This window comes from Agelaius tricolor, unplaced genomic scaffold (assembly GCF_023055355.1).
Source record: "Agelaius tricolor isolate 1412-34295 unplaced genomic scaffold, bAgeTri1.0.p SCAF_8, whole genome shotgun sequence".
NCBI lineage: Eukaryota > Metazoa > Chordata > Aves > Passeriformes > Icteridae > Agelaius > Agelaius tricolor.
In genome coordinates this window covers 31,351,530-31,379,481 of record NW_027269268.1, presented here as the reverse complement: position 1 = coordinate 31,379,481, position 27,952 = coordinate 31,351,530, and the positions used below count along the sequence as shown (strand labels likewise).

The window sequence follows — 27,952 nt, the reverse complement described above, 5'->3', positions numbered from 1 at the left end:
CAAAAGAGAAGTTCAATCCTTTTTCTATACTACCCTACTTCTCCTTCTATGCACCTGGCTGGGTACACATTACTTTGTGCTAGTCCTGGGGCTTATTGAGCAATTGCCATTAGCAATCTTGCAAAAGTCTACACTGGAAAATATCAGCCAGCTTCCAGTGAATATTTTCTGTGATGCTGGTGTGTTAAACTGATCACAGGAGGACCCTTTCTGCCTACAGTCTCACTCCCTCTAAGCTGGATGCCTGTAGATACAACATCCCCAAGCTGCAATCAAGTAACCTTCTCTTACCTGTGATATAATCCTTCACATCATGTATTTTACTGGCTGGGTTGTTATTTCTAAACATGTACAAATTAAAAGGAGCTGGATCCTTCCCAATTCTCTTCCAGATTTCAATATCAGGTGTTGTCCACCGGCCCGCCAGTATGTCATAATCTCTTTCTCCAAAGTGGACTAGTTTGGTCAGTGGGTCATATAAGCCTCCGTGGAATCCAATTACCAGCTGGAAGTCAAGGTTAGAGTCAAAATAGATCTCTCCATAGGCAGTGTATTGAATTTGTTTAAGCATGAGACCATTGCTACTGAAAACAGCCAGTGGTGTCCCTGTATTGTCTGATGCAATGTAAAACTCATCTCCACTGCTAATTTCCATGGCAAAAAGATGTCCTTGCAGATCATAGTACAGAGATGTGATTTCAGAACTTGAGTGGTTATAGACATGAGTTATCCTGGTTGGATAGGTAAGGTCTGCATAGAAGAACTGGAGATGCTGCCCAAGGCTAGTTTTACTGGAAACGCGTCGTCCGAGTCCATCATAGCGGTAAATCACTGTCCACCCGCTGCCTTTGCTATAAACTCGAGTAAGAAGGCCCTTTGAACTGTATTCAAAGATTTCGGTACCCCTCTGACGCAGAAATCCGTCCTCATCCAACCTGTACTGTACATCTCCCAGCCGGGTTATTCTGTCTCGCAGGTCGTACCGCAGTGGTGTCAGACGGGCGCTGCTGCTGGGGTTCAGCAAGTGCAGGTTGCCGTTCAGGTCATAGTTGTATCGCCACATTATTTTTTCATTCAGATAAACTGTCTGGAGCTGACCATCTACATCATATTCGTAAGCATATTTGGTGGTGTTGGCAAATGGCCCAATCTTAATTTCTCTTTTCGTCACTCGTCCCATGTTATCATACTGAATTGTAATCCAATACATTAATGACCGAAATATTTCATACTGAATTTCCTTGATGCGCCCATGTGCATCGAAGTGTTTTGTGTATGTCATTACAGCTGTTGAAATGATCTGGTTAATATCATAATATATAACTCCAAATTTTCCAAACTGTTCAACTTTGCCAGAGATATCGTCAAACTGGTAGAGATCAATAGGCAATGGGGTTTCATTGATGACACCTTGCATGCTAGTCACTCTGAAGCTATTGTCATAGCTGTAGTCAAATCGGGCGTTTACCATTCCGTCTTCACTAAAGCGGAAAATCTGTCTGTCAATCAATGGGCCAATTTGTCTGTATCTAATGGTGCAGATAAAACCATCGCTTTGGAGGTTTACTGTTTTCAGGACTCCTGCTGTCTCATCATAAGTAAAACTAACTCTTGTACTATCATATAAAATTTCTGAGAGCTTCGTCTGCCGTCTGTACTTGAATAATACTCTCCGGCTTGTCCCCAGGAAAGCAGTTTGAAGGAGCTGCCCTTCCTCGTTGTAGTCCATGATAACAGAAGCATTGCTTTCTGGGGGGTTGTATATGTTCCGGTAATAGCCGATGGAGCGGATAGTCTGCATGGTATGACGAGCAACACTGGGCATGGTGACAGCGGAGAGCCGATCCAACAAATCATATTCGAAGATATACTGCCGTTGGCTATGGAGCAGAAGAACCATTGACTGAAAATTAAGAACAGATTTTTATCATGTGACAAATGGTGCAGTATCTCCCCTCCCGCCACATACTGATACTATTTCTTCACAAAAATGTGACATTCCCACTTGAGAAAATTATCTCCTCTTTAATTGAGTTATCATTGACCTTACATGTTGTTAACATCTCCCTGCCTAATTTACTTGTATGCCTAATTGTAAGGGGTTCTGTAATTAGTAGTTCCACATTCATAATTTGCTACTTGTTATGACTGTATCACTTTTTTATCAAGCATTCACAGCTAAACAGCAGATTGTCAATGGATTCAGATAAGTCATGTTTAATATGGGAAGAAGTAAAACTGTCTTAGAGCCATTAACTCATGAGGAGAACAACATATGGGAGATACAATTTCTCTCTTACAATTAGAGATGATTTTGAAGAATTTGACTAGCCTGAGAACTCTGAATACTGTGTTCTTGTTCTGTAAGCTTTTGAGACACAGGCAAAACAATTGTTTGATTATTCATATCGAAAGGAGCCACTTGAATTATTCTGACATTTTCCTAATGTGTGGCTATTATGTATCACAGATCTTGATTAAATTAAGTCTGTGGTAACGAGGAAACAGTATTTGCTGAGCAACACCTTCAACAGAAATATATTTAAACCCCTAAAAGACATGGATTGTCTTTCTGCATATCTCACAAGGGTGATTTTCACAGATATTTCTAGAAGGTGCGCTATCGTTCAGCAATTGTTACATATGTATTGATTCCTAATCTTTTGCCTACCCCTTATTTTGATGCTACAACATATAGCAAGTACAAATTGACAGCTGTAACTATTTAGAAAAAAGAGCTTTTCTTGGTAGTGAAAAAAGCCCACAACAGCAGAGCATTTGCAAACAAATTATTTTCAGTTGAACTGAATTGCAGATAGTCCCTGTACCTTATTTTAAGTGTTAAGATAAAAGGTAAATGCAGATGCTTCTTGTTAGTAAGTGGCCTAAATAATTTAAAAACACATCAATTCCTAGCAATTACGTACAGCATGATTACATATCTGTGGAATGAAACATTCCCCTTGGAATCACATGTTGATATTTAGAATAATTGCAATGTGCTGCTACTACCTATTTTTGCTTTGTATGCAGCAGTGAGGTGCTGCAGAATTTCAGCACATTCCAAGCATTTTAAAAAACCTGAGCGTTCTTTACCTTTTCCAAGTATGTGTAACTCCAGGTTTTCCCATCAGCAAACACTCTAGACACTATCCTTCCCTGTCCATCATACTCTATTTTTTCACTAGTCGTGCCTCTCTGTATGCTGCCTATTTGACCTGTGGATGCATAGGTGACATTGACAGCCATCAGCTTGCTGCTCGGGAGCCACAGGGTGGGGTGCCCTGACGTGTCGTAGGCAATCCTCAGCAGGAATTTACGGTGGTCATCGTAGATCTTCTCTGTCTTTGTGGTTCGATCAAAGTCAACTGAAAGGAGGTTTCTGCCATTAACCTTTTTAAAGCAAACAAAATGACACAATAAATCATGCTGTTCAAACCCCAGCAACCTGTTATTTCCACAAAGCTAGCTATTCTTTAAATACCATTTATAGTGATTGATTTGCTGTATGTGTAAAGTATTTTAGCAACTTCTTGATATAACTGTAAGGCACTATAATAGCATCTACCTTAGAAGGTCTGGTTATATGAAGAGAGGGTTCAGAATTTGTTGCAATGTTTTCTTTCTTGATGCTTAGTCAACTGTTAAGGAAATACTGAAAGCTGTGTACTGAAAACTTTGGTAATAAATGGGGTCATTTCAATACAAACTAGTTCTTTTGTAAGCAGTCTGAAATATATCTAGAAAATTATTGTCAAAATATATTCCCAGCAACTGCTTTTCCAATTCATAACAATCATGCTAAGAAAGAACTGAATCTCAGTCCTTCACAGCAAGTATTTTTCAAAATAGCAAATGCAAGATTAAGATCTTCAAAAGCATGTTAGGTCTTCAAATTAAGGTTAAACCGTTTTTAGAACATAGGCATTCCCCTTCAGGATCAAGTGGAAATTTAACTCAGTATACTATCCACTGCTGCAATGTATTTATAAGGCTGAACTTCTTAGTAGAGAATTATATCTTTCTCCTAGTTAACTGACTAATTAAAGCTGACTACCTAAAGCCATAAATGACTGGAAGACTACTGAACCATTGAAAAACAGTTGAAAATGCTTTGAAGTTTGTAAGTATTGTGATTTGAAAATAAACCTTAGCTTTATTAATGCTTTATATTAAATAAAGCCATAGATACATTTATGTTGAAAACTTGTTATTGATATATGTAAACTACAAGTGATGGATATTGATTTCTATGTAATACTTTTACACTGAAATCCACCCCCACCTCCCTTTAGTGTTCAAAATATGTCAACTTTCAATTTCATTGAATTGGCTCTCCTTTCTGAATTTATGAAAGGAAAATGTCTGGTTTTCTTTTCCTATATCAGTATCTTTGCACTTCTCCATTCCTCTCAGCACTGAATTGTGCTTTAGTGTTCTCAAACAGCCCTCAAGGATTTCTTTGTTCATCTGTAAACCATTTCTGTATCTGCTGTGTCTTTTTAAAGTTGTTCCATGTGGGGTGAAAAACTGATAACTGAGATTTTTTTCAACACTGTATTTTGTGAACATGTGGGAAGTAGGATAGAAATGGACAGAGAGCTATGTGTATTAAGAATTTTAAAAAAAATCTGTTTCAAGTACCTCACACATCCATTACAAAGGGTAAACAAAGATGGCTAAATAACATTCAGAAAAGAACAAGAGAATAGATAGGGATGCACCAAAGAAATGACTGGAAGATTTTTTGATTTTTCAGGCTGAAATTTCAAAACTCCACATGCCATGGATGTTGGTACTTAAAATTGAGGCTAATAAGCTTCACAGAGATCAATATAAATTAGATCCTTTATTATTGGTATAAAAAGTACTAAAGTGCTGGTGATAGGTCATAGGTAAATAGGAAAAAAGTTCCTCCAAGTGCTCTCTTTTGCTCAGTCTGTCTCTCTATTTATGTACAATACCTTTATCTTTATATGAAATCACTGCCATGAGAAGAATCTGCACTATCAATTTAGGAAAAAAAGTAATCCCACTTTCATGTAAATCTCCTAAGTAAAGTACACTAAATCTAGCAGATGCACAATAACTGTTTTACCTATTTAATGAACCATCAAAAGTTATTGAAATATAATCTGAAAAGTTAATGCTACAAGACAGATTCTAGAAGTAAGTTAAAGTTAAGTGTGAAGTGCTTCCATTCAACTCCTTTTTTGAAGTTTTTTTAACTTGTTTTCAGGGAGTTTTTCTTTAAATTTTCTGACATCTAGCATTAGCTCATTTACCTAAATTAATTTTTAAATTTCCTTTGTCTCTGGCTTTTTTTTCCCCCCAGTGTCTGCCTGCACTCATCTCTGCATGTTCCCGGCCTGTTTTGCTTCTCTGATTTTTTCCTTCCCTTTCTCTCCCCCTCCCCTTCCTTATTTTACATTTAATTATGTTTTTTATAAATTTTCTTGTCCATCTCTCAGGATTAGACACTGAAGTTAAAATGGACTCTTCTGATTTCTGAACTGGCAAAGAAAGAAGGGTGGTTTTATGGTTAAGGCAGATGTCCAAGCAATTGTGGTTAATTTCTTGGCTAAGCACATCCTTCCTGTATAAATTGCAACAAAGTACTTAATCCACTGTCTGACTGCCCTAGCTGCTAACTGGGATGATAACATTCCTTGCCTTTTCACTTCCCATCTGTCAGGTCTGTGTAAGGGCAGGATATGAGGGGAAGGAAAGGAAATACTTCTTCCAGCCAGTTTCCTGCTTTCAGATGTTGCTGACAGAGCTCTTGCATTCAGGAATGTGAGCTTTTGGTGAAATTTGGGCTGTTCTTGCTTATCCCACAACAGAGATGGCAATTAGAGTAACAATGAGTTTTGGTGAAATAGCTTGTTTCATTGGGCAGTGTAGGGATGGAATAACACATCTCAGCTAAAGCAGTGCCTTTCTCTAAAGTGCTTCTTAATAACATCTCTGCTAGAAAAATACTTTTAAGGGAAAGTTGAATGTTTTTATTGTGTCCAAGATAACCACACTCCAAATACATTTGAAACCTCTGGATTTCATTATGATAAAAACTGTACTTGAGGAAATTTCCAGTGAAGAAACACTTAATGACACAAAACTGAGTCTTCTGACAGTCTTTACCTACTGTCCTGATATGTTTCAATAATTTATGTCTCCATCTATTCTCCTCTACTTTAATTCCTGTTGTTCTTTTCAGTGAGAAGTATGAAATCTGTCTTTGATTCCTCTGTTAGAGGAATATATTGCTGTGTCTTCCAGAGAGATTCAAGAGGTAATGTGAAAACTGAGGACCTCTGCATAGCCTGGAGTATGTCAGGTCTCAAGAGGAGACTCCTCTTGTGAGCTCCCTTGTCTGTGTTACCTGTCTGCTCTGGGTGCATCCCTTGAGACAGAGTTCATGTCAGCTCCTTTATCTGAGACCCTCAGTCCAATGCCCTAAAAAGGCTCTTTCATGCAGAGGACTGGCAGCACTTTTGCCCACAACCAGCTTATGGACCAAACATACAGCCCCAGAGAAGAACTAGCTTATTGAACAGAATTACAAACCAAGTCAGAGCAAAAGCAAAATTGACTGAAGACTGTTGAGAAGGGCAACATAATTCCTAATTAATTTATTTCTTTAGAAAGATTACTAGTACTGGGTAGAACTAATATTAACAAGATAGAAGACCAAGAGAGTAGCTGACAGTGTACTTTTTACCATTAGATACTGCATATGTATGACAGAGTGAGTGTCACAGAGATGGGTACCTTTACTGGCAATACATTTTGTCACTGTTTCTTGTCTACATTTGTCTTCTTTACAGAAAAATGTTGATGACATATCTGTCTGTATATAGAAATGATGAGCTCCATAAATTATTCCTGTTCTTCTTTCTCTTGTTTTCTTTTTCTGCTTTCCTACATCCCCCCATCCACCCCAACTGACATTTTAGTAATATCTTTGCATGTAAATAAATTTCACAAAACATTCTAATTTTTTTTTGATTGCTGACAAGTTTCTTTCCTTTTTTTTGAGGCATTTGTCTCTTACTAGCTCATTCTCCACATGCCCTACTTCTCCCATTTCTATGTAATGAGTATTATTTTATCCTAATCTGTAATCTTTTATTTTCCCTCTCATCTTGTTAAATCTATCCCTTGTGTTTGCTTTTTTTTTTTTTTGGGGGGTTTAATTCTTCAGAGTTAGAGTTGCCCATGACAACTTTACCTTCTCTTTTTAACTGTTACCACCACTGCACTTGAATGCCAAAACTTAGTGTCACTTCTGAGAACTGTGCTTGTGGTGATTTGTTTCACTGCCAAACCTCTCTTGGGCTTCTTTCACAAATGACTTGGCAGGTGTATTATACCACTGTGGTATAAAATGACATGCCTATGAACCAGAACCACAAGAATGAGCTTCAGAATTATGGCTTCCTTTTCCTCTTCGTTATCAATGTAAGATAGCTGCCACAGGTAGTTACTAATATATTGTTCTTAAGCAGCTGCTGCTGTGCATAATTGTTCTTCCTTCTGGGAAAAAACCCCATTCCTCTTATAGAGAAAGTAGTAGAGAGGAATATAACCTGCATAACAACATTCCCTCCCTTCTTGTCCCAACGGAAGATACAAAATATTTTAAGACTTCAAATGGCAAGAAGTCAAGTGGTCTGAAATTACTTACTTTCATTTGATACACTGCCTAGGCTTTATTTTAAAGAACTGAGTTCATTTCTAATAGTAAGTCAAACCTTTGATCTTGAAATGGTCTCCTGGCAACACAATTTTAAATGCTTAATCTGTGTTGTCTTTACCAAATGGCTGTCATAAATCATAGTTTGCTTCCTACTTGTATTTCACTCGCTATATAGGAAGAAGGAATGCCAACAAAATGGTAAAGACATATGCTAGAGGAATATGCCATCCTCATGCACACACAGTTAAACCCTTTCTACAGTAAGAATAAGTCTTACTACAATTTTAATTTAAAATTAAAAAAAAAAAAACAAACCCAGGGATCATGCTAACTTATGGTAGAATAATTTAAAACAGGATTCTGAATCAGTTACATGAATTCAGTACCAGAAAGAAAAACAGTGAAGGAAAGCAGAAAATTTTTCTTTTTAGCCATTCCAAGCTAAACCCAACAGTTTTAATTCCACAGAATGCTGATTTTAGCTGGGGTATTTCTTTACAGAGGCTACTACAGGGCTATATTTTGTATTTGTGCTGAACACAGGGTTGATAACCTAGAAATGTTTTCATTTTTGCTGGGCAGGGCTTCCACAGAGCCAAGGCCTTTTCTGCTTTTGCTACTGCCACACTGCAGAGCAGACTGGGGCTGTATGGGGGACTGGGAGCAGACACAGCCAGGACAGGTGACCCCGGCTGCTCAGTATGTAAAGGGGGGATGTTTGGAGTGATGGCTTTGTCCTCCCAAGTCACTGTTACATGTGATGGGGCCCTGCTCTCCTGGCGATGGCTGAACACCTGCCTGCCCATGGGAAGCTGTGAATTCATTCTTTCTTTGGCTTTGTTTGCGTGTGTGGCTTTTGCTTTCCCTATTAAACTGTCTTTATCTCAACTCACAAGTTCTCTGGGTTTTACTGTTCCAATTGTCCCTGATCCTGCTGGTGGGGGACTGAGTGAGCAGCTGTGTGGGGCTTGGCTACTGCCTGGGGTTAAACCATGACACACAGAAAAGAGCAATTAATAAATAAAATAGCCAATAAATGAAGTAATAAAACCAAGTACTTCCCAATCTACGGTCAGCTTGTCTACAGTGAATATTCTGTGGCTGCTGGTTGCAATACCTACAGGAATGTATTTACATTTCCTCATCCCTTAATGAGAATGCAGTAGATACTGCTCATGCTTGTGTGCTTACCCTAAGCTTTCGGCCAAAGACGTTGACTTTTCCTTGGGTTTGCTCTTTCCGGAATCGCCACTCCACCAGGTTCTGCCCGTTCTCCCCTGGCAGGGTCATGTTTCTCTTTGCCATGGTTGGGTTGGCAGTGCCAGCCAAGACATGTGGCTCTGTCTGGTAGTGTGAGTCCAGGCCGCTGGCGTACAGGATTCTCAGTGAGCCATCATAACCAATCTGGTAGCTATTTCTTAACTGATCTGAAAAGGCCAAAAAGAGAATTCCAGGTTACCTACATGGGTTAAGACTCCGCCTTTGTATTGGACACTTTATGCAATATGTGCATCTTGACATCACATAACTTACCCAATGGTAATAAAGAGACAGGGTGAGATTGTTAAGAATAAATATATCCCAGAGGAGCAAAAAATGCCTTTAGGACCTATCATCAAAGTTTCATAAATACTTAAGAAAGTCTCATCCTAATAGTATGTTCTTTGGACTGGCACAAAACACATTCTCTGCTGTTTTATTAGGCATTTTTGGCCTAATCCTAAGCATACTATGACTATTCACTTTTGCAAGTATGTGGTTGCTGGGATATTACAAGTTGCTTTTAAGCTAAAGTATCACTTCATACTATTTCTGTACCTATTTCCCTTTCAATCCATCTCTTCTTTCCAAGATTCCTTTTTAATATAAAGTAAGTATTCTACTTCCCATAGCTGCTTACAAAACCATTTGGTTAGAAAACTTACTTAATGCTACTTTTGTTGCAATACTACTGCTTTTCCTGAACAGTTGTTTCTGTATAGGTGTAAAACTGTGTATGTATCACCCCTTCCTCCAGACACGATGCCCCTAAAGTTTCACTTCTATTTGGAGCTGCTTGTACCAGAAGAAAACAATTTTCAGGCCAGTATCTGCTGAGAAATCTTTTGTTTACAGTACCTTGAACCATGGTATAGAAAGAATCGATTGATGATAAGTTGGAAGTGATGCTGACATCTTCCTCTCTGCTGGATGACTCAATGTCCACTGTAATGGCCCTTTCCATTTCCCCATGAAGGTTAGTGACGACTCCAGTTGGGAATGTAACATTTGTTAGACGGCCCTCGCTATCATAGCTAAAAAAGAAGGTCCAGAAATGATAAATAGCAGGAACAAATTGTCTTCACTTACAACTAAAATGAAGAAAAACACCAGCTACCAGCTACTATTGTTAAGGCACTTTTGCTTTTTTTTTGTGTGCTTGGGATAGGCATAGCAAAGACTTCAAACATGCTTTGAAGTACTCAAAAGACTGCTTAACATACAGGAGTCTCAATGGTGATAGCAAGAGCAAACAGATGGATCTTCAGCTCTGCGTATTATTCTTTGAAGCGTGACCAGATCCTGCTGCACATCTAATTCGCCATTTCAAAGGAAGCATATTTATTGGTACTAAATTCTGCAGCATTCTGTACTTACTCCCTCTAACTGGAGTAGATTTTGCTGCTACTGCAGGAATCCTCAAAATTTTTGAAATAAGGGTATCTTAATAAAAGTGTCTCTTGGGCCTTTCCTATTCAATGAGTATGCAGAACACCTGTACTCCTGAGAGCTTAATGTCCCTTGTATTAGTATGAGCAGAGTCTGGGGTAATATTTAATCTACTTAAGCTGCTTGTAGCTGGAAACCAGAACAGCTAACATCTCTACCTGTGAACTGTTTGTGAACTGTTTGAGAATTGTGACACAAACGATGAGATATTTTTTTCTGTGTCTACTGACATTTATTTAAACCAACAGCTATATCTCCATTTAACATGAATAGGTAGATAGAATTTCTGTAATTGAAGTACATCTTGGTACATGACCAGAGACCATGCTTACAAATCCAAATCCAAACATGCATTTTGGTCACAGTATAAGGAGAGGTAAAGCACTGTGTGAGCTTCTGGTCATAAAGCTTGTCTTTAAGATTAGCTCTTCCAGTGCTAGAGTCCTGATTTGTCAGCCTAGGTGTTCAGCTGAAGCTCCTTGTTTTGAAGTATAGCCTGCCCATAGCTGCAACAGAGAGAAAAAAGCATCCGAAGGAGGATTTCATGCCCACTTATGACCTGTTTGCTCTCAGTTTTCCATCCCTGTCCTGTGACCATGTAGTGGGAAGCTGCACAACGCCTTAGTCTCTTAAAGTAACTAGAACATGACCCTGCAGGTCCTCACAGTGTGCTAGACATTTCATGCTGATATTTATCATCAAAATTGCTCCTACTGGAAAAGAAAAGCAAAACCAAAAAAAGCCCCCCAAAAGCCCCAACCATATCACTGAGGCCACAGAAACTCTTTTTCTTAAAATGAGAGAATTAATCCTAACAGCTGTAACCCACAACACTAACTTTCTCTGAACAGCATGAGTACTGCACAGCATTGCTGTAACTGAAAGGATTAAGTTAAGAAATGCTTTCTTCCAGTTTGCTTACTCTGTAGATTTGACAGCTTTTTGCATTCAGTCATTTCCATCCTTTTAGCACAGTTGATTTCCTTTGTTTATGTAAGACGTTCACTTAGCAACAGGCAAGAGAAAAGAATATTTAAAAATCAGAAACCATACTGCAAGCCAGGGAAGTCAAGTGAGAAAACTTATTTTTTGAAGTTAAGTACATTTCAAGATAATGAGGTTTCTTCCAGTGTGTTTCTGTCCCTAATTGTGGTTCTTTTTCACATACTGGACTTGGCAAGCTGAGATATTCCATTTATGCAGGAGACCAAAACAAACATACTTAAGTTCCTTGGGCATGAACATGACTGCTAGCCTATTCATGACCTTCAGTCTCATGCCTCAGTTCCAAGAACTTATTTTCATGCACAACTTCCCTTTCCAACTCCCTGGGGAGCATATATTGTCCAATTAGTGTCCTTTTCTATTTTCTGCTTTATGTTTGAAAATGGTACCAAATTACTTGGTTGGGAATTACTTCTATCCTTTGATTACAGTAGTCTGGTACTGGTCTTTATTTCATACAATGCTTACTAAAGCCACAGATGGTGAGATTTCCCTGTAAGAACTTTTTGCCCTTTTAATCACAGTATCTGTGAGAAACTAATTACCATATTTCTCAGTATACCACCTGAGCTGGAAAATGCTACACATCAGTAGTATTCAGCACAGTGTGTGGCTTTAGTGCAGTATGCAGCACTGAACTGTGCTATCCTTCTTTTATGCATTCTTGCTTCCACATTATTATTTTTTGACTGTGCCTATAGTTCTTGAACTGGTCTCGTCTTCCGCAAATATGGCAAGGCACATCATGAGCTTGAGATAAGCAGTTAATATTACAGTGGGGGAGAGTTCAAAGACCAGGAAGAAATCATGTTACACATTAATGTTCTTAAAAACATGACTTAAAACCTGAAAGAATCTTAAAAGCCGTGATTGCTCGGTTCAGGCATCCTAGTGCAAGAAGAAAATGTGACTGAGATGTGAAAGGTAAGAATAGGATTTCTCACACTTTTATAGCCAGGAAAAAAAGAAAAAGGGGAAATAGGCCGTTCTACAATTCATTACATATTCCATTTGGTGACAGATTGCTATGTGTGTCCTTCATTTTGTTCACCGTACATCGAATACTAAACTTACTTTATACTTGCTATCTTCTTGCCCACAATCAAAGCCTTATCAATGCACAGCATAGCAACATCACTCATACCTTTGGGCATTCTGAGGCCATTTTTCTTATTACATTCAAATATCCTTGCATTCTGCTGCCAAGGTGAATTTATTCATCCAAGATTGTCAGTTTTAGACTGAGCGATTTCTTTTTATCTGCCTAGTGTTCTAATATTGAAATTGCCCTAGAAGGAATGAGATCTGAAGTCTAGAGGGTGAGTGCCTATATTTGGTATTTCACAGCCTCTTTGATCTTTTCATCCAAACACAAGCTCAGGCACATGTGTTACCATGGAGCCCTCTGATCTTTCTCCTTTGCCAGGCTCCACAGCAAAGCCATTCCACCAACCTCTTCAATTCCTGAAGAGTGAGTCTCACATAAACTTTTCAAGAATCTAAACCAGAAACTTGCTCCTTGGATGTGACCTTGTGGGCATTAATCTGCTCAGCTCACTTCTGTTGGCATTAAGGCAACAATCTTCATATTTGGTCAATAACTCTGAAGGCAGCAGTGGGGGCAGCTGCCACCACCGCTAACTGAAGTTCCCCTTAGATCAAATCCTTTTTCTTCCTTAGGATGAGCTGCCACTGCCAGATAGTTTTCCACTTCAGCAGTGAGAATTTCTCAGAGATAATGATTATCAGCTTCCCAGATTCTCGACCTTTTGCTCTTCACCTGCTGGAAGTCTCTCTTCCATTGCTCATCTCCTTCAGTTTTAATTACATGCCTTCCCAGACCATTTTCTGTTCTAGGCTATGTAGGACACTTTACTTCGCAGTAATAACTTCCTGGTAAGCCTTGCCACAGATGGAAATGTCCTACTTACTTTATTTTTGACTTGTTTCTCAAGTGTATTTTATCTTAGTCTGTAGCACATTTAGCTCAACCTCAACATGCAGAGCTTTATTAATGTTTTATATCAGAAGTTATTTCAATGTAGAATAGGGAGCTGTAGAAATAAAGTGTATAGTAAAGGCTGCACCTAAAGCCAATTGCTAATTTATGACTGATACTGTTTTTCTCCAGACTTCTGCAGCACAATCCCTCAACAAAATAAATTCTGTGGTTTTTTTTTTTTTCTGTTGTAAACATGTCAGGTTGAAGAGCAAGGCACACCAGTTCCAGCACATTTCAGATAACAAGACATGCAGTCCAAATGCATATTAAGTATTTAAGACTGGTTACAGATTATACTATTAGTTGGGATACTGTAATAGAGAAATGAAGCATGAATACATTTCATAATATAGACATGCATAATTTTGACAGTAGAAAAGTACTGTTATACTTTCACTCAACTCACATTAGGTTTTTTTTCTGCATCTCAGATTACCAAGAGTGGCTAAAAAATTTATGGAACATTACCCTACTTATTTCAAACTATTAATGGGAAGCCTTTTATACCTGAGTGCTGCTTCTTGGCAGGTGAGAAGAGAAGGTTCAAGGTTGACATTCAGGAGTGCAATGTGTTGTTTTTTTAGGCGCATACCATGTTGACAACATGCTGAAAAATCTGTCCTAACCTGGCAATGAAATGTCTCCCTTGGCTTGTTGAGGCCATTTAAGCTACATTTACACAGAAGAGTGTTGTCTTTAACATGACAGAATTTTGGTTTCCAAATACATTCTTTCACTTGTATTCAGCCTCCATAGCACACTGCAGGTGTAGCCCCTCCCAAATGAAAGCAAATTCAAAGTTGGAAAATGATGGTAAAGAAAAGCGACTCTAGTAGCACTTTCTCTCAACCAGTACCCAAAATGGTTATTGTGCCAACCAAAAGGAAAGAAGCCCACAGTTAATATATCATCACTTTCATTAGCGTTTCTTCACCTGTAGGGAGCTTTCCTGTCCCCTACTGGTTTAAAATTGGGCATGGTAAGTCACTGGAAGCTCTAGTTTTGGCCACCTTTAACCATTATGTGGGTTGTAGAAAGAAAGAAAAAAACTTTCAACTTGAATTAACGAATTTTGCATTTTTTTCCTTTACTCAATTTGTACATTGCTTTCCTCATTTTGACATGCATTTTTGCTTTTGATATGTCTGAAGAGAGACTGAATGAGCCTAAGAATGAAAAAGGTGAAAATAATCTGAAGAATCTGAAGATGTACAGACAAAAATGATTTCTCCTTTTTTTTTTTCATTTTTTATTTAGTCTGATTGAAAGAGACACTTCAATGGATCCATAACTACTCATATATAACCTGCACATATTCCTTTATTTCCACAAAATACATTTGTATTTGTATCTTAAAATGTTTAGCATCTTGCTTGTGAATTCACACTACAATTATATTGGGAAACCTGAAATATTAAACTATGACTTCCTTTGGAGATATAACAATTAAAAAAAACCCCAAAAACCCCAAACAATAAAGAATATGGTGGTATGTCTTCCTAATATTTTGTTTTGCTTAACAAGAAGAAAGCAAATGACAATTTGATATATATTAGTAGCCTGTAAATTATGACAAGTGGATTTTTAATATTTTATTTTATTATTATCGAAGAAGTGATAGCATTTTTCTTTTTTTCTTATCTGGAATATTATTAAGCATGAGAAAAAATGCAGCCAGGACGGTCAGCCGTGTCCTGGGGTGCACCAGGCACAGCATGGCCAGCCAGGCCAGGGAGGGGATTGTCCTGCTCTGCTCTGCACTGGGGCAGCCTCACCTCGAGTGCTGGGGGCAGTTTGGGTGCCACAATGTAAGAATGACATAAAGCACATAAAGCTGTCAGAGAGCATCCAAGGGAGGGCAAGGAAGATGGAGAAGGACCTTGAGGGGAAGCTGCATGAGAAGCAGCTGAGGTCACTTGGTCTGTTCATCCTGAAGAAGAGGAGACTGAAGGGAGATGTGGGCCTCAACATCTTTGTGAGGGAAAGTGCAGGGTCAGGGACCAATCTCTTCTCCGTGGTGACCATGATGGGACCCAAGGGAATGGCATGAAGCTGTGTCAGAGGAGCTTTATGTTGGATATGGTTTATATTGGAAAAGGTTCTTCATCTAGATGATGGTCAGACACTGGAACAGGCTCCTCAGGGAAGTGGTCACAGCACCAAGCCTGACAGAATTAAGGAACTGTTTGCACAACACTCTCAGACACATGGTGTGACTCTAGGGGCTGTTCTGTGGAGGGCCAGGGCTGGGAGCTAGACATTGATGATTCTTCTGAATCCTTTCCAACTCAGAATATTCTATGATTTTATGAAAAAAATCAACATTCTTTCCAGTTTTACAGAATTCTAAATATATTTAAAAACAATTTCCTTTTTTTCCCCCTTTCTTTCCTGCTTTATTCCTTTCCCCTCTCCCTCTCCTTTTTCCTTTCACCTGTCCTTTTTATTTTCCTTTTCCCTTCTGTTGTGCCTAGCTCTGAAAAAAAAGTGGATAAACAGGAATTACAGAAAATAGGTCCAGGAATGATTCTAGGAAAAAGTTAAATTAAACTACAGCCAGATTCCCAATTCTGGACAGAAATTTATATGCCTACTTGTTTTTTAAAGGAATTTGGGCAAAAAATGCAAACTCACAAAACCAAAAAGATTAGAAGGTCATTAAAAGTATTAGTATCAGCTATATTTATCTGTCCATTTATCTGTCCCCCTGTCCAACCAACTGTCAGACAACTCAAGCTTTTCCTGTGCCTTCATCTGATGGCTTTTCCATAGGGAAAGGGTCTTCACTCTGTTTTCATCTGGGGAAGTCTTATAAAACTGTTTGCACAGCTGGTTAAATAATTCAGGTAATGGTCTTTTATCTTAGCAACGTGGTCAGGACGAATTTTTTAGTCTGGGTTTAATGAAGAGATTTCCTCAGCTGGAAAGTGATTGGCAATTTCTTTTTTCACCTTCTCCTGTTATAACTGCAGCTCTTGAGGCTTTTTATTTGTTGTGTCTATTTTGTCATAATGTTAAAAGGACAGTTTTCAGTCTTTTTTGTAAACCAGCATTCAGCACACCAGACGTGAACAATTCACTTAAATAGGCCTTTCCTGACAGCCATAACTCATCTGCAAAACAACAGGCACACTCTAAACGAGAATCACTGCAGGAAATGTGTCTGTTGGAAAGGGAGCTCAAAGGAATGAATCAACACCTTTTCCCATGATAGCTCATTCACTTTCATACAGAGAAGGTTTTGATGCTCATTTTCCACTTCAATGCACGACCAGACAAACAAGCTTCAGTTCAGTGCTTGTGCCGTGTAAGATTGACCACTTTCACAGCCCAATCCAAAATGACTTCCAGGTATTTGGAACCAGGTATTTTGGGGGAGCAGTGCTTTGTGGAGAAAGAAGCAATACACAAATTTACCATGCTGGGGATACTTTACTTTTTGCCAGAATACTGCCAAACTTCTCACTCTCTGTTGTATGGTACTGCAGTCCTCCATGCTGCAGCAAACACCTGCCATGTATATTCTCCTAAGGAGCCACAAAACCGAGTCTCTCACAACTCATATCTGACATGCACCCTACATGCACACAAACACACAAATGAGCAGTGTTAATGAAGCCACTGAAGAGCAGGAAGAATAGCTCCAGGGTATGTGCCTGAGGAAGGGGTGCACTGAGAGCAGTGGGGTGTTAGGCAGTGGGGCTAACATGAGAGGCATTGTCAGGGATGGATGTAGGCACTGTGGCTTACATGAGAGGCATTGCTAGGGATGAAGCAGCTTCCCCGGGCTAGGGGTGTGCCTCAGCAGCTCACACTCTTTTGAACTGAGTGCAGCCAATTCAGGAGCAATTCAAGGGGCTCGTTCTTATGAAGATGAGACTAAATACAGTAGCTAGGCTGTTATCTACAAGACCTTAACCCTCATCTCTCACTTTTCAACTTCCCTGTAATGGGAACTCACTGCCCCTGAGCCCTGTGGGATGCACAGAGGAAGGATTCTGGGTTTGCTAGGGTGTGCCAGCGGGCAGCTTCCCTAACCTCAGGGCTGCTGCCTTGTCTGTGTGTCACCTCCCCCGCCTTTTTAGCTCATCTATTACTGCACAAATAAACGGTGTGCCTTGTGGATATAAATACCAGAGTATGGCCTTTCAACTAAGAGAAATGTTGGTGTATATATACTTTGTGTCACATATTGTTCCTTGCTGTAAGGTCTGCTTACACTGTCGGAGCTGAGTGTGCAGGCCTTTAGTGAAAAAAGGACATAAGGCTGGTCTGTTTGGCCAGACATTTTGTTCACAGAATAAGCTGTAATGTTGCTTTTTCCCCTGTAATTATTATTTGGTGGTAGGGTGGGGATTTAATTTAATTTTATTTTTATTTTGAAAGGTTAAAAACTCCACAAGGCTGTTTTTACAGGGTCACAAAAAGTGGGCAAATCAACTTATTAAATTACATTATGTTTGAAAAGAAAATTTAGTAACAGAAAAATAAAATTATCTGGGTGTATTTTCTTTTATTTTAGGGCAGTTTTCTATCTTTTACTAAGATAGTAAACAATAATTGTTAGATTCAGATTCTGTGGTTAATTTAGAGTAACAACCTTATTCCTTCAGAGTACAAGTCACACCCAATTAATGCAGGCTTCAGAAGTGACAGACTTTCCCTTCTTGGGGGGGCCCCTAAAGGTAAGACTTTAATATGCACGTCCCTTGTAGACTTTTTAGAGAGCTGATCAGTCTGGCCTCACTGGGACAGCAAGGAAGACCAAATCCCTTGATGGGGCTTGAGGATATGTTTGAATACAGCATGACTGAAAACAGAGATTAGCCTTCTCACATGTGATCCTGAGCTGTCCTTGCACCCTCACCACACCAGGTTCCCTGCCAAGTGAGTGTCAAGGAGGGTGAGTTGGCTTAACTGTAGCCTCTCTCACTTCTGTTTGACAAAGAAAACTACCATGGAACAAGATTATTAACTTGTCAATAACTAAACAAATGGTATTGTGGAGTCCTTCATAAACCAGAAGGGAGACAGATACTTTCAGAAGCCTGGACAGAGCTGACTGGATTGACAGTGCAGGACATTTATTTCATTAATACAAACAAAACTGCTTATTTTGCGGCACTATCCTTACTTCTAAGTGCTCTCTTAAACCAGAGACATCACATGCTGACTTTCTTGACAGAAATCGAAGCAATTCCTTCTTTTTCATACATGTAACATGTAATAATATTGCTATGTGTCTTCAGCATTCTGATGTTGATATTATTATCTATTCAATGGCTTCTCAGGTCTGCTTTTATTAAGGAGCCTAGTTCTAAGAAGAAGAAGAAACAGTAACATTCAAGAATGAAGAAATGGGTAAAGGTCTATTAGATGAGACATACAACTGCTATCAGGGCAATCTGGGGACAAACTGCAGTTCTCTAAAGAATGCCACATCCATATGTAATGTTATATATTAATGGATTATTTTTAACATGGCTGTTTTTTATTAAGCAGGATGAGTTTGAAACAGCAAGTTTGTCTCCCATATTAGCACAAGTCTTATAAGACTAAATAATATAATGCTGTATTATGACAGCTACTATAAAGCTGAGTTACAATTCTGATTTAGAAAACTGTGAGACATAACCTCTATTCTTTAAAGTTGAATATAGAAATTAAAAAAATGTATTGAATGATTTATCTTAAGAAGAAACATGGTAAGTCCTGTCAGCAAGCACAGCCATCACTGCATTCCTCTCAGAAATTGCATGTTGCATGAAACAGTTACATACTTGTGTAGTGCTGATGTATTCAGTGTAAAGTTAAAAAAAACCAACCCAAATGAAATATGTCAGGTTGATATTTTTCCCTACAAGTTCTCTTTGGGTAGGGGGCATACTTAGTTTGTTTGAATAGAGAGGAAGAGTTTTAATTGCCTTCTGGCCAGCCTTGCCTCCATGGGCCTACGTGAAGATGTTGAGAGAGGGTTATGGCTACTAGATCTTAAATTTGTGTCTTATTGAGAGGAGGAGAAGCAAATATGCTGTAAGAGAGAAATATCTGTATTGCATGCTGCATTATGCCAGGCAATGTGGATACAGAGGCACTTATGCAAGGACTGGCCATCTCAAAAATATTCCCAAAAAAGACAGTTTGAAAACAATTAAGAATGAAGAGAATATGTTTTTTGTTGCTTGAGTACATATAGTATGGGAAGATTAAAGACACTGCATTTGTATGTCACAGTTTGCAATCAAGGGCTCATGTGACTTCACAGAAGTCAATGCAAGAACATGATAACTGGCTAAACAAAAGTGCTTGAATGAATATGGCTAATTATTTTATAGCCACTATATTTTACACTGATGAAGCAAGAAGCAGCAGCAGTAAAAGCAGAAGGTACCAAAGGTTGTTGATAGTAAAATGATAAAAATACCTAAAAAGCACTATGATACCAAGGACATTCAGATAGTGTTGTTTAGTAGTGATTAAAAAAAAATCCAGATTAGAATTTTGTACGAAGTTCTGGTATTTCTAAGAAAGCAGAATCAAATTAGAATGAAAGCCCCAAAACTGCAAGGAACAAGAACCATAGGCATTTTTAGATACTCATAGTACTGAAGTATAAATAGGACAGAAAAATGAACACAAATAGAAACACAAATATTACAAGAAAATAACCCCCCACAAATGTTACCTGAAATGGTACAGAAATAGTAATTATGAAAACTGAATTTTGAACCTCTTAATATACAGTAAAAGTGCAAGTGAGCTGACACTACTATTAGGGTATAATTTTAATCTGATCAAATCAAATACTTGCATTTCAGCATAAGTTCCATAGACTTTTCCATAGCCAAATGTCACTATTTCCAAGTCAGACTCCACAGGCAATGCATTAAGATGAAGCAAAAGAAAAACTGCAAAACACTCTATTCTCTGTTGCCAACTGTTGACAGTTACAGATGATGTGCCTGGTACTTGGGGAAACTAAACAAGTCCAAGCCAGAGGCAATATCTGACTCTCTATCACAGAGTTTTAGGGAAACCACAGCACTGAATGCATTGCTAATAAAAGCATAATATGCAAACTCTGCAGCATACAGTGAAAAGAGATTTTTGCTTGCAATTCTCTAGAGTCCATAAATTACTGTAAGGATTTCACATTCTGCATGATTTCACCACCTTTCCAAAATAGCTGGAAAGCTCGTTAATTTAACTGTGGGAGCAAAGTAAACTTGTAAGAACTCTGCTTGCTAATGTCACTCTTTTTGCTTCCTGTTGCCTTGAAGACAAGGATTGAGTGGGAGGGAGAGGAGGAGAAGGAGAAGACAAATGAGCTCAGGGCATGAAGTGTCAGGGGAGACATTGGATGGACTGCCAAGAGATACAACAGGAGACTGCAAAGAAATTCACTGCTGGGAAAGGAAAAATAGGAAAGTCAAACACACCTTAGGGAAATAATGGGAGATGTGGAAAGGAGCAAGATACACGGTAAGAAAGTAAGGAAACCTAGTAGGAGGTCTGGAGAGCAAAATGGAATAATGGAAGAAAGGCTGTGGATTTTCAGAGAGGAGGAGCCATCTTAGTCTGGAACAGATCTCTGCCTGCTGATACTGCTTCTAAAAAAAGAGGAAGAAAAATATGAGAAAGCTGAAAAGAGACAAGGAACAGTGGCTGCTGGGATTACTTCATGTCTAAGGAGAGCACAAGCAACCTGAACCTTCCAGAAGAGCTTGAGGGGGAAGGAGCACCTGTATTTTTACAGAGGAGCCTGCAGAAGCAGCCGGGACAAAGGGACAGATCCCAGGCGCCCAACACTGGGCGGAGCAGGATCTGCTCCAGAGCAGCTGAAGGGAAGGACTCCGTGTCTGTGCGAGACGGGCACGGTGCCGGCGCTCCCATGGCGCACAGACTGCAGCCCTGGCTGCTTGTCCTGGAGGGATCCTCCCTGCCACAGCAGCCTCTGCCAGCTCCTCACACAACCCAGGGAGCACAGAGCAGCCACAGGCCGGCACGGCTGGGCCACTGCACAGGGGCATCTGCACGGCTTTTTGGGCATTTGCTTCTAGTATTTCAAAACCTAGGTCAAGAGAAAATGCTCTTTTCGCATTTTGTAAGCACCTGGCTTAGCTTTCTGTATGTAAAGTCACAATGGAAACTGCTGCATAGAAATAATGCCATATAGGCTAGCTAGGAAGTGTCACTTCCAAAATGCTAATATGCAGATAATTAGTTTAACTTTTAAGATTTATCTGTTTAAATGTTCACATTATGCATACATAATATGCAGTTATAGCTAATAGTTTCCAGCTCAGATATCTCGGAATTTTGTAAGAGAATTTGATTAGGCTGATTACTTTTATACCTTGTTTAATACTATAATTTCATTATAAAACCTAATCTGGGCAACTTTTAGCTTGATATGGCTCCATTGGTTTTTTAGTATGCATGCATTTTCAATCATTTCTGTAAATGCTCTGTTAACATCATTTTTATTCAGCAAGTTTTTGGACCTCTAAAAACAGGTAACAGTTACTATGAATTTGAGCAACAGTGCTTTGAAAAAAGTACACATTCCTGAAATTTAAGGTGTCAATTTTGATCAGTACACTAAAACCCTTAGCAAAATAGAAATTTACAAGTCCATTTTGCCATAAAGATATTAAAAATCCCCCAAGTCTGTAAACAAAGAAATCAGATTATACGATATCCTAAGTAATTCAAGCTAGTACTTACAATTTCACTGTAAAAACAAAAAAGAATGTAAAAAACCATTTATTGTGTGTCAGTCCTTCCCTTCTTCAGGGAAAGAAGAGACTAAAAAAATAAACTATAGATTAATTTGTGTTCAGGCTAAAATAAATAAAAAAGCAAATTTTTTTCTGGATCTGATATTAGTGTGATTTAAACTGTGGAAAAAAGCCATGAAAAGAAACAAGACCAAATGCTTTAGTATGTGCCAGAGCAGTGACTGCCAATTTTTGGGATGAAATGTTTTTGCAAATATTTCCCCTTTGTTCTGAAAAGGAAAAAAGAAAGACTGAATCATTTTCATAAACCTGCTTTCAAACCACTGAGAACCCAGCTGAAATAAGTTATTTGGATCCATGCTCCACTTACACAACCAGACTTGCACAGGAGAATAGTTAACCAAGCTATTCCTGAGTTGCTCTTCTGTGATAATTCACGGGCTCCATTTCTTTTGGCAATGGTAGCAGAAACCTCTCAAATCCATCATTGTCAGATTTAATGTTACAAATCATGAGCAACAAAAAGTCACAATTATACTTGAGCTTATAATAAAAAATGGCTAAAGACTTGTGTTCACAATTATTTTTTCCTTCAAAAGGGAAATATACAGACATAGATTTGGTGCATGGGGATTTTATGCTCAAAAGAAGCAAGCAGCTATGATGACTGATGGATGTTTTTAAGAATGCTGTTTTGGCAAGAAAAGTAACACAGTGCCTTCCTCCTGCCCCTTATTCCCTGTGGCTTTACATAATCAGTACAATTTTTTAGTTTTGGTTTTAACTTGTACAGAGCATCATAGAAAACATTACTGGAATGGACCTTGAGAGGTCATGCAGTCCAACCTCTACCCCAGGGCAGGATCTGTTCTTCCTGCATTGGTCCTGAAAGATGTCTGATCTGTTTTTAAAGACAGTCTATGAAGGGCAAGGGGTCACTATCATTGTTGTCTGCTCCAGGGCTCCAAAATCTTCACCATGAAGTTCCTCCAAATGTCTGATCTGAATCTTCCTTGTTGCAATTAAACAGATTACTGCTTCACCATGGCTACAGGGAGGTGATAAATATCTTTGCTTCTGCAAAAGCCTTATACACTTGCAAATTTGGGTGAGTGAAATTGCCTAGCTTTCTCTAGAATTACTTCAGCTTGGGAATTCTAACGAGACATTGGTTGGAGGTAATTGTTTAGGAAGTGCATAAGCAGCAGCTTGCAAATAATCCTAATAGTTACTGAGGGGAATAGCCTGCCCTTTGGGCTCTCTGTAAGTCAGCTGGACATAACCTAACTCAGACCAGAAAGTCTGCATGAAAGCAGATCAGGTGTGAAAGATGGCTATTTGCAGAGTCAGGAAATAGCTGTGTACTTCATGACACACAGCACCCTAAATTCTCCCCATCATGAAAATGACAGACCCATCACCCACTGAATAGTGAATATAATATCCAGTTTTTTTGTGATCAGGCAGACGCCATTAAGATACATTCAGGAGCCACCAGCTACAGCAGTACACCGCAGCAGGCTACACAGAAACTACAGCCAACATGGTGAGAAATTACTGCCCTGATTAAAACTCTAGGTCCTCAATTAGCCAGTGTGAATGTCAGCATGATTAAAAGTGCCTGCTGTACCCAGCAGATGCCTTCATTTCTGTACAGGACTTCACTGTCCCCCAAACTGACTGTCTTGCCCAACTTGCCTATGGGAAACAAGTGGCAGTGTCTGTCACAGTTCAACACTGACTTTACTCTCTGTGGAAATGGATGGCTGCTCCCAGCCCACCTAATGCTGTGCTTTGGTCTCTCAGCAGACAGGACAGGGCTAACTCAAGAGGAGGAGAACACTTGCCCTGCCAATCAAACACTTTCTCATTCCTCTGTGTACCCTCGCTGTGCTTCTGTGTCCTCTTGGCAGGACCTAAAAAGATCCCCAGCGGATGCACCAAAGCACAATTAAACGTTACAGATGTGTGCTAATGCTTTGGGAAGGTGCCCGCTACCAAAGCCCTGCCAATTTACAGATTATTGTAAGAATACCTTAAAACTGGCAGCAGTACCATCCCACCTGCTGTCTTTGTCAGGGATCAGCATTCCTAGCCCTGTCTCCACTTCAGGACACAATATGCAGTGAAGCAGCACCTGCTGCTCTTGTGTCTCTGATGGGCATCTGTAAAGGCTGGAGAGTAGATACAGGTGCTCAGAGTCCTCCTGCACACTGCCTCAGCCAAATGTACACTGACAGAAATATGAAGTTATCTCAGAACACAGATGTTTGGCTTTGCTGCCACTGCCTGACACTGGCACTTTATTTTCTTTATCATGTGTGTTGAATTGCAAGCTTTTTTTTAAGCCCTGACCTTGGCAGCAGTTGCTACTGCATTTCATCATAAAGATATGAGAAAAGAAGAGGGGCAAATAAAAAGAAGAGGGACTTACTGAATTTTCATGATGCCCTTTGTAATCCTGAATAGTTCAACTAGAGGCCTCTTAATAGTTTTACTTATCACACTAACACTACATCTTCCACTCCTTCATACATACCTTCTTACCCAACCTCATCATGTCTTTCCTGTGAGTTAAAAATACACATATTTTTCCAACTGGCAGAGACAACTGAAAAAAATCTGTGTTAATTCTACATTGACCTTTTCTGAAATAATGGTTTCTCTTTTAAGCTGTAATTTTATTATGTTTGCTTAGTGTATTCAGTTGGCAGTTCAGATCATTTGGAGATGAAGTTACTGATAAAGCTTGTATGTGAATTCTCTGGTTCTACTAGTTTATCTATAAATTGTCACAATCTTCCTTAGTCAATAGAATTGAAGATTCTGTAAAATGCTTTGCTAATCTGTCTGTTATGAACAGGCATTGATGACTTAATGAGTGTAACACAGGCTAAAGCAATTCACTGAAAAGATTTTTCCTGAGGCTGGTAAAATTGCAAGTCCTACCATTCCAGTAATACCTCTTGCTGTTGTGCTAGCACCTGTAGATGACACGGTGCTGGTGGCTTCTGTGTTTTCAGTTTATTCCTACAGGAATGACGGTTCCCCCATGGCACACATTTCTTTTCTCAGCTTCCTCCAAATGGGTTCACCTGTGTTAAAGCCTGCTGTGCTGTCCAGGAGATCCTTTCTGCATACCCTCCACTCAGTGAAACACAACCTTTTACAACCCACCCAGACGTTATTTTTGGGCAAAAGAACATGCAGAGATGCTTTTGCTTAAAAAAAATGGAGCAGCAAAGACAAATTTCTTGTCAGTATTTGCAGCAGAAGAATGTCAATCTAATGAGCAAGTGGGATGAAAATCTAGTTTTTGATGCAAATCTACAAACCCATGGTTGTCTGAGTTACAAATTTCTTGACAAGAGTGAAATGTTGTCTCACTATTATTTCAATATATAAAACTGAAGTTCAAAATAATGAATTCAAAATTATTCAGACCCAATGTTCAGAAGAAGTCAGACAAGTAAGACAGAGGAAGACAGCATGGGAAAATAAAGGTATCTTTCTGTGCTTTTTGCTATCAAGGGTCAACTTTACAGTTACTTCACCCAGAAACATTTCAAATGGTCCTTAGAACTCAATAAAACTATAAGGCATCTGACTTCTTTTTATGTACTTACTCAAAAAAAGTGGTCCATCCAGTCTCATCACTTTTAGTTGCCAGAAGTCCACTGTTGCCATGGTAGGTAAATAAGACCAGCTCCTGCCCTTGTGCAGTCATGCTTTTCAAACACCCATTGGTGCCTATGGTCAGCCAGATGACTTGGTTATCAGGAGAGACCACTCTTACTGGCATTCGGTTGGGATCCCGCCTGATCCGAAGGGTATTCCCGTTGCTGTCCGTCACGGCAGTAATATCATTGTCATTGCTGTAGCTGAAGTTGTACAGGTAGTCCCCGGTGACTAAACTCACAGTGTACTGGTGGGTACCATTGACATCAAAAATATACAGCTCTTGGTCAGTTGGAGAAGCAACTTCATAGAAGTTCATTGAATTCATTAAGGGTTTGTTCTTTGACACAGCCCGTATCCTAATGTTTCCCAGGTCAGCAATATACAGGGTGCCATCTGGAGACACAGCTAAGGAGGAAGGGGCGTTGAGTTTGGCATCTTTAGCATAGCCATCTCCATTTTGGTAGCAGTCACAGTTAACATCATTTTTGCAATCACACTCCGAAGGTATTCCAGCAACTAAAGAGATCTCTCCGTCAGTTGTGACCTGCCTTATCCTGTTTATCTTTTTCTCGTCGGTTTCTGTGATGTAGAGCACGCCGCTGTAGGACACGGCGATGGCGGTGGCCGACTCCAGCGTGGTCTGGACGGCGTGCTTGCCCACCGCGTACTCCACGCCGGGCACCTGGCAGTGCATCGGCCGCCCCGCGGCAATGCGCACCTGGCGGTTCTCCGTGATCTGCAGAACCACGTTGTTATCCAACACATAAATGGAGTTATCCATTGGGTTGATAGCTAAATCTGTAGGCCATTCCAGACGAACCTAAACAAATAGAAGTGTTTTGTTAAACAGCTAACCAGTGCAGATAAAATGAATTAATTAACCTTCAGTTTTAGACACCGATGTAAGGATATTTTCCATCTGCTGTAAGCAATCATAACTGAAGAACTTGCATGAATACATGCAGCAAACTAAAGTTTTCAGGAAGGCAAGGGGAACAATATTCAGGCATCCAGTTTATTAAAAAGAAAGCCAGTTGCATTGAAACTATAATACAGGCTGAGTTTCCCCTCCAATAAATGCAATACTTTTCTGCATCACAAATGCAGAACTATAGAGACAGATATTGATGTCTAAATACTTGCCAACAGTTTTGATCTTTATTCTTGTAGTAGCAAAAATAACGTACTACCGTCCAGATTATGAAACACTGTACTCCATTTTTGGAACATACTACTACTGACATGTCCCTTCGTACCTACACAAGTTTTTAATAAAAATAGAAAAATACAGGGGGTTTGTGTAAATCCTTTCATTCGCTCTAGTAGGCTAAGGATGTCAGCAATTCAGAAAACATCAACATGCCAAGATAGTTCTAACAGATATGCCATTCTCCCAGTATTTACTACCAGGCTTAATGTTTCCTGCTGATAGTTTTGCTGTTCTAAACCAAACTGAAGTTTATGGGCAGAAAAATTGAATACAGCAGCATTTATAGCTAAGAGAATACTGTGCAATTCATGCCCGTGGAACAGGTTGCTTTCTCCCCCAAACCTGCTGTTAAATATCCACCCACTTTTATTTTAAGGGGCTCAAAAGCTGCATCTCAGTTTCTATCACCAGCTCAGCTTTCCAAATTAGCAGCAACTGAAAAGTACCTGGCTGATGTGCATGCTGGTATCACAGGTTAGAGGTCGTGCTGAGGTAAGGTCATTGGAGCCAAGCAATGTCGATATTATTCCATTCTGATCCACTTTTCTGATCATGGTCCCATCAACAAAGTAGATTAACCCATTCTTGTCTATTGCTATTCCTTCAGTGAAGCAAATAAAAATTAGGTTTTTTTTTGTTGTTGTACTACCAGTGAATATATTATCCACAACTAAGGGTATAGGTAGCATGTGTCTAGTAGAAATTGTAGGCAGAAAATCTGGTCTCAGGGAGCAGGTAGTAATACAGCTTGTTAATGTATTTTGCATGACAAACCAATATTCAGCATGAAATCTACTACTGTTGATTGCATTTGCTGTTCAATTGCTTTTGTGTGGAAGGGTCTAGCTTTTAAGTTAACTTTAAACATGGAATAAATGGAACCAAAAGCAATGCTCATTTTAGAT

At 39.3% G+C, this 27,952-nt stretch overlaps 1 protein-coding gene across 35 annotated transcripts in view; it reads right to left on the bottom strand.

The window, feature by feature from the left end:
- Window positions 1-27,952, bottom strand: part of TENM3 (teneurin transmembrane protein 3) — a 1,291,378-nt gene that overhangs the window by 9,109 nt on the left and 1,254,317 nt on the right. For all 35 annotated transcript variants that reach the window (XM_071432135.1, XM_071432137.1, XM_071432120.1 and 32 more), the window contains 6 exons: window positions 27,494-27,648; window positions 25,783-26,657; window positions 9,818-9,993; window positions 8,891-9,126; window positions 3,097-3,393; window positions 292-1,903 (listed from right to left, as the gene is read on the bottom strand). In XM_071432135.1, the coding sequence (XP_071288236.1) occupies window positions 292-1,903; window positions 3,097-3,393; window positions 8,891-9,126; window positions 9,818-9,993; window positions 25,783-26,657; window positions 27,494-27,648 (3,351 nt within the window). The remainder of the gene's footprint in view (window positions 1-291; window positions 1,904-3,096; window positions 3,394-8,890; window positions 9,127-9,817; window positions 9,994-25,782; window positions 26,658-27,493; window positions 27,649-27,952) is intronic.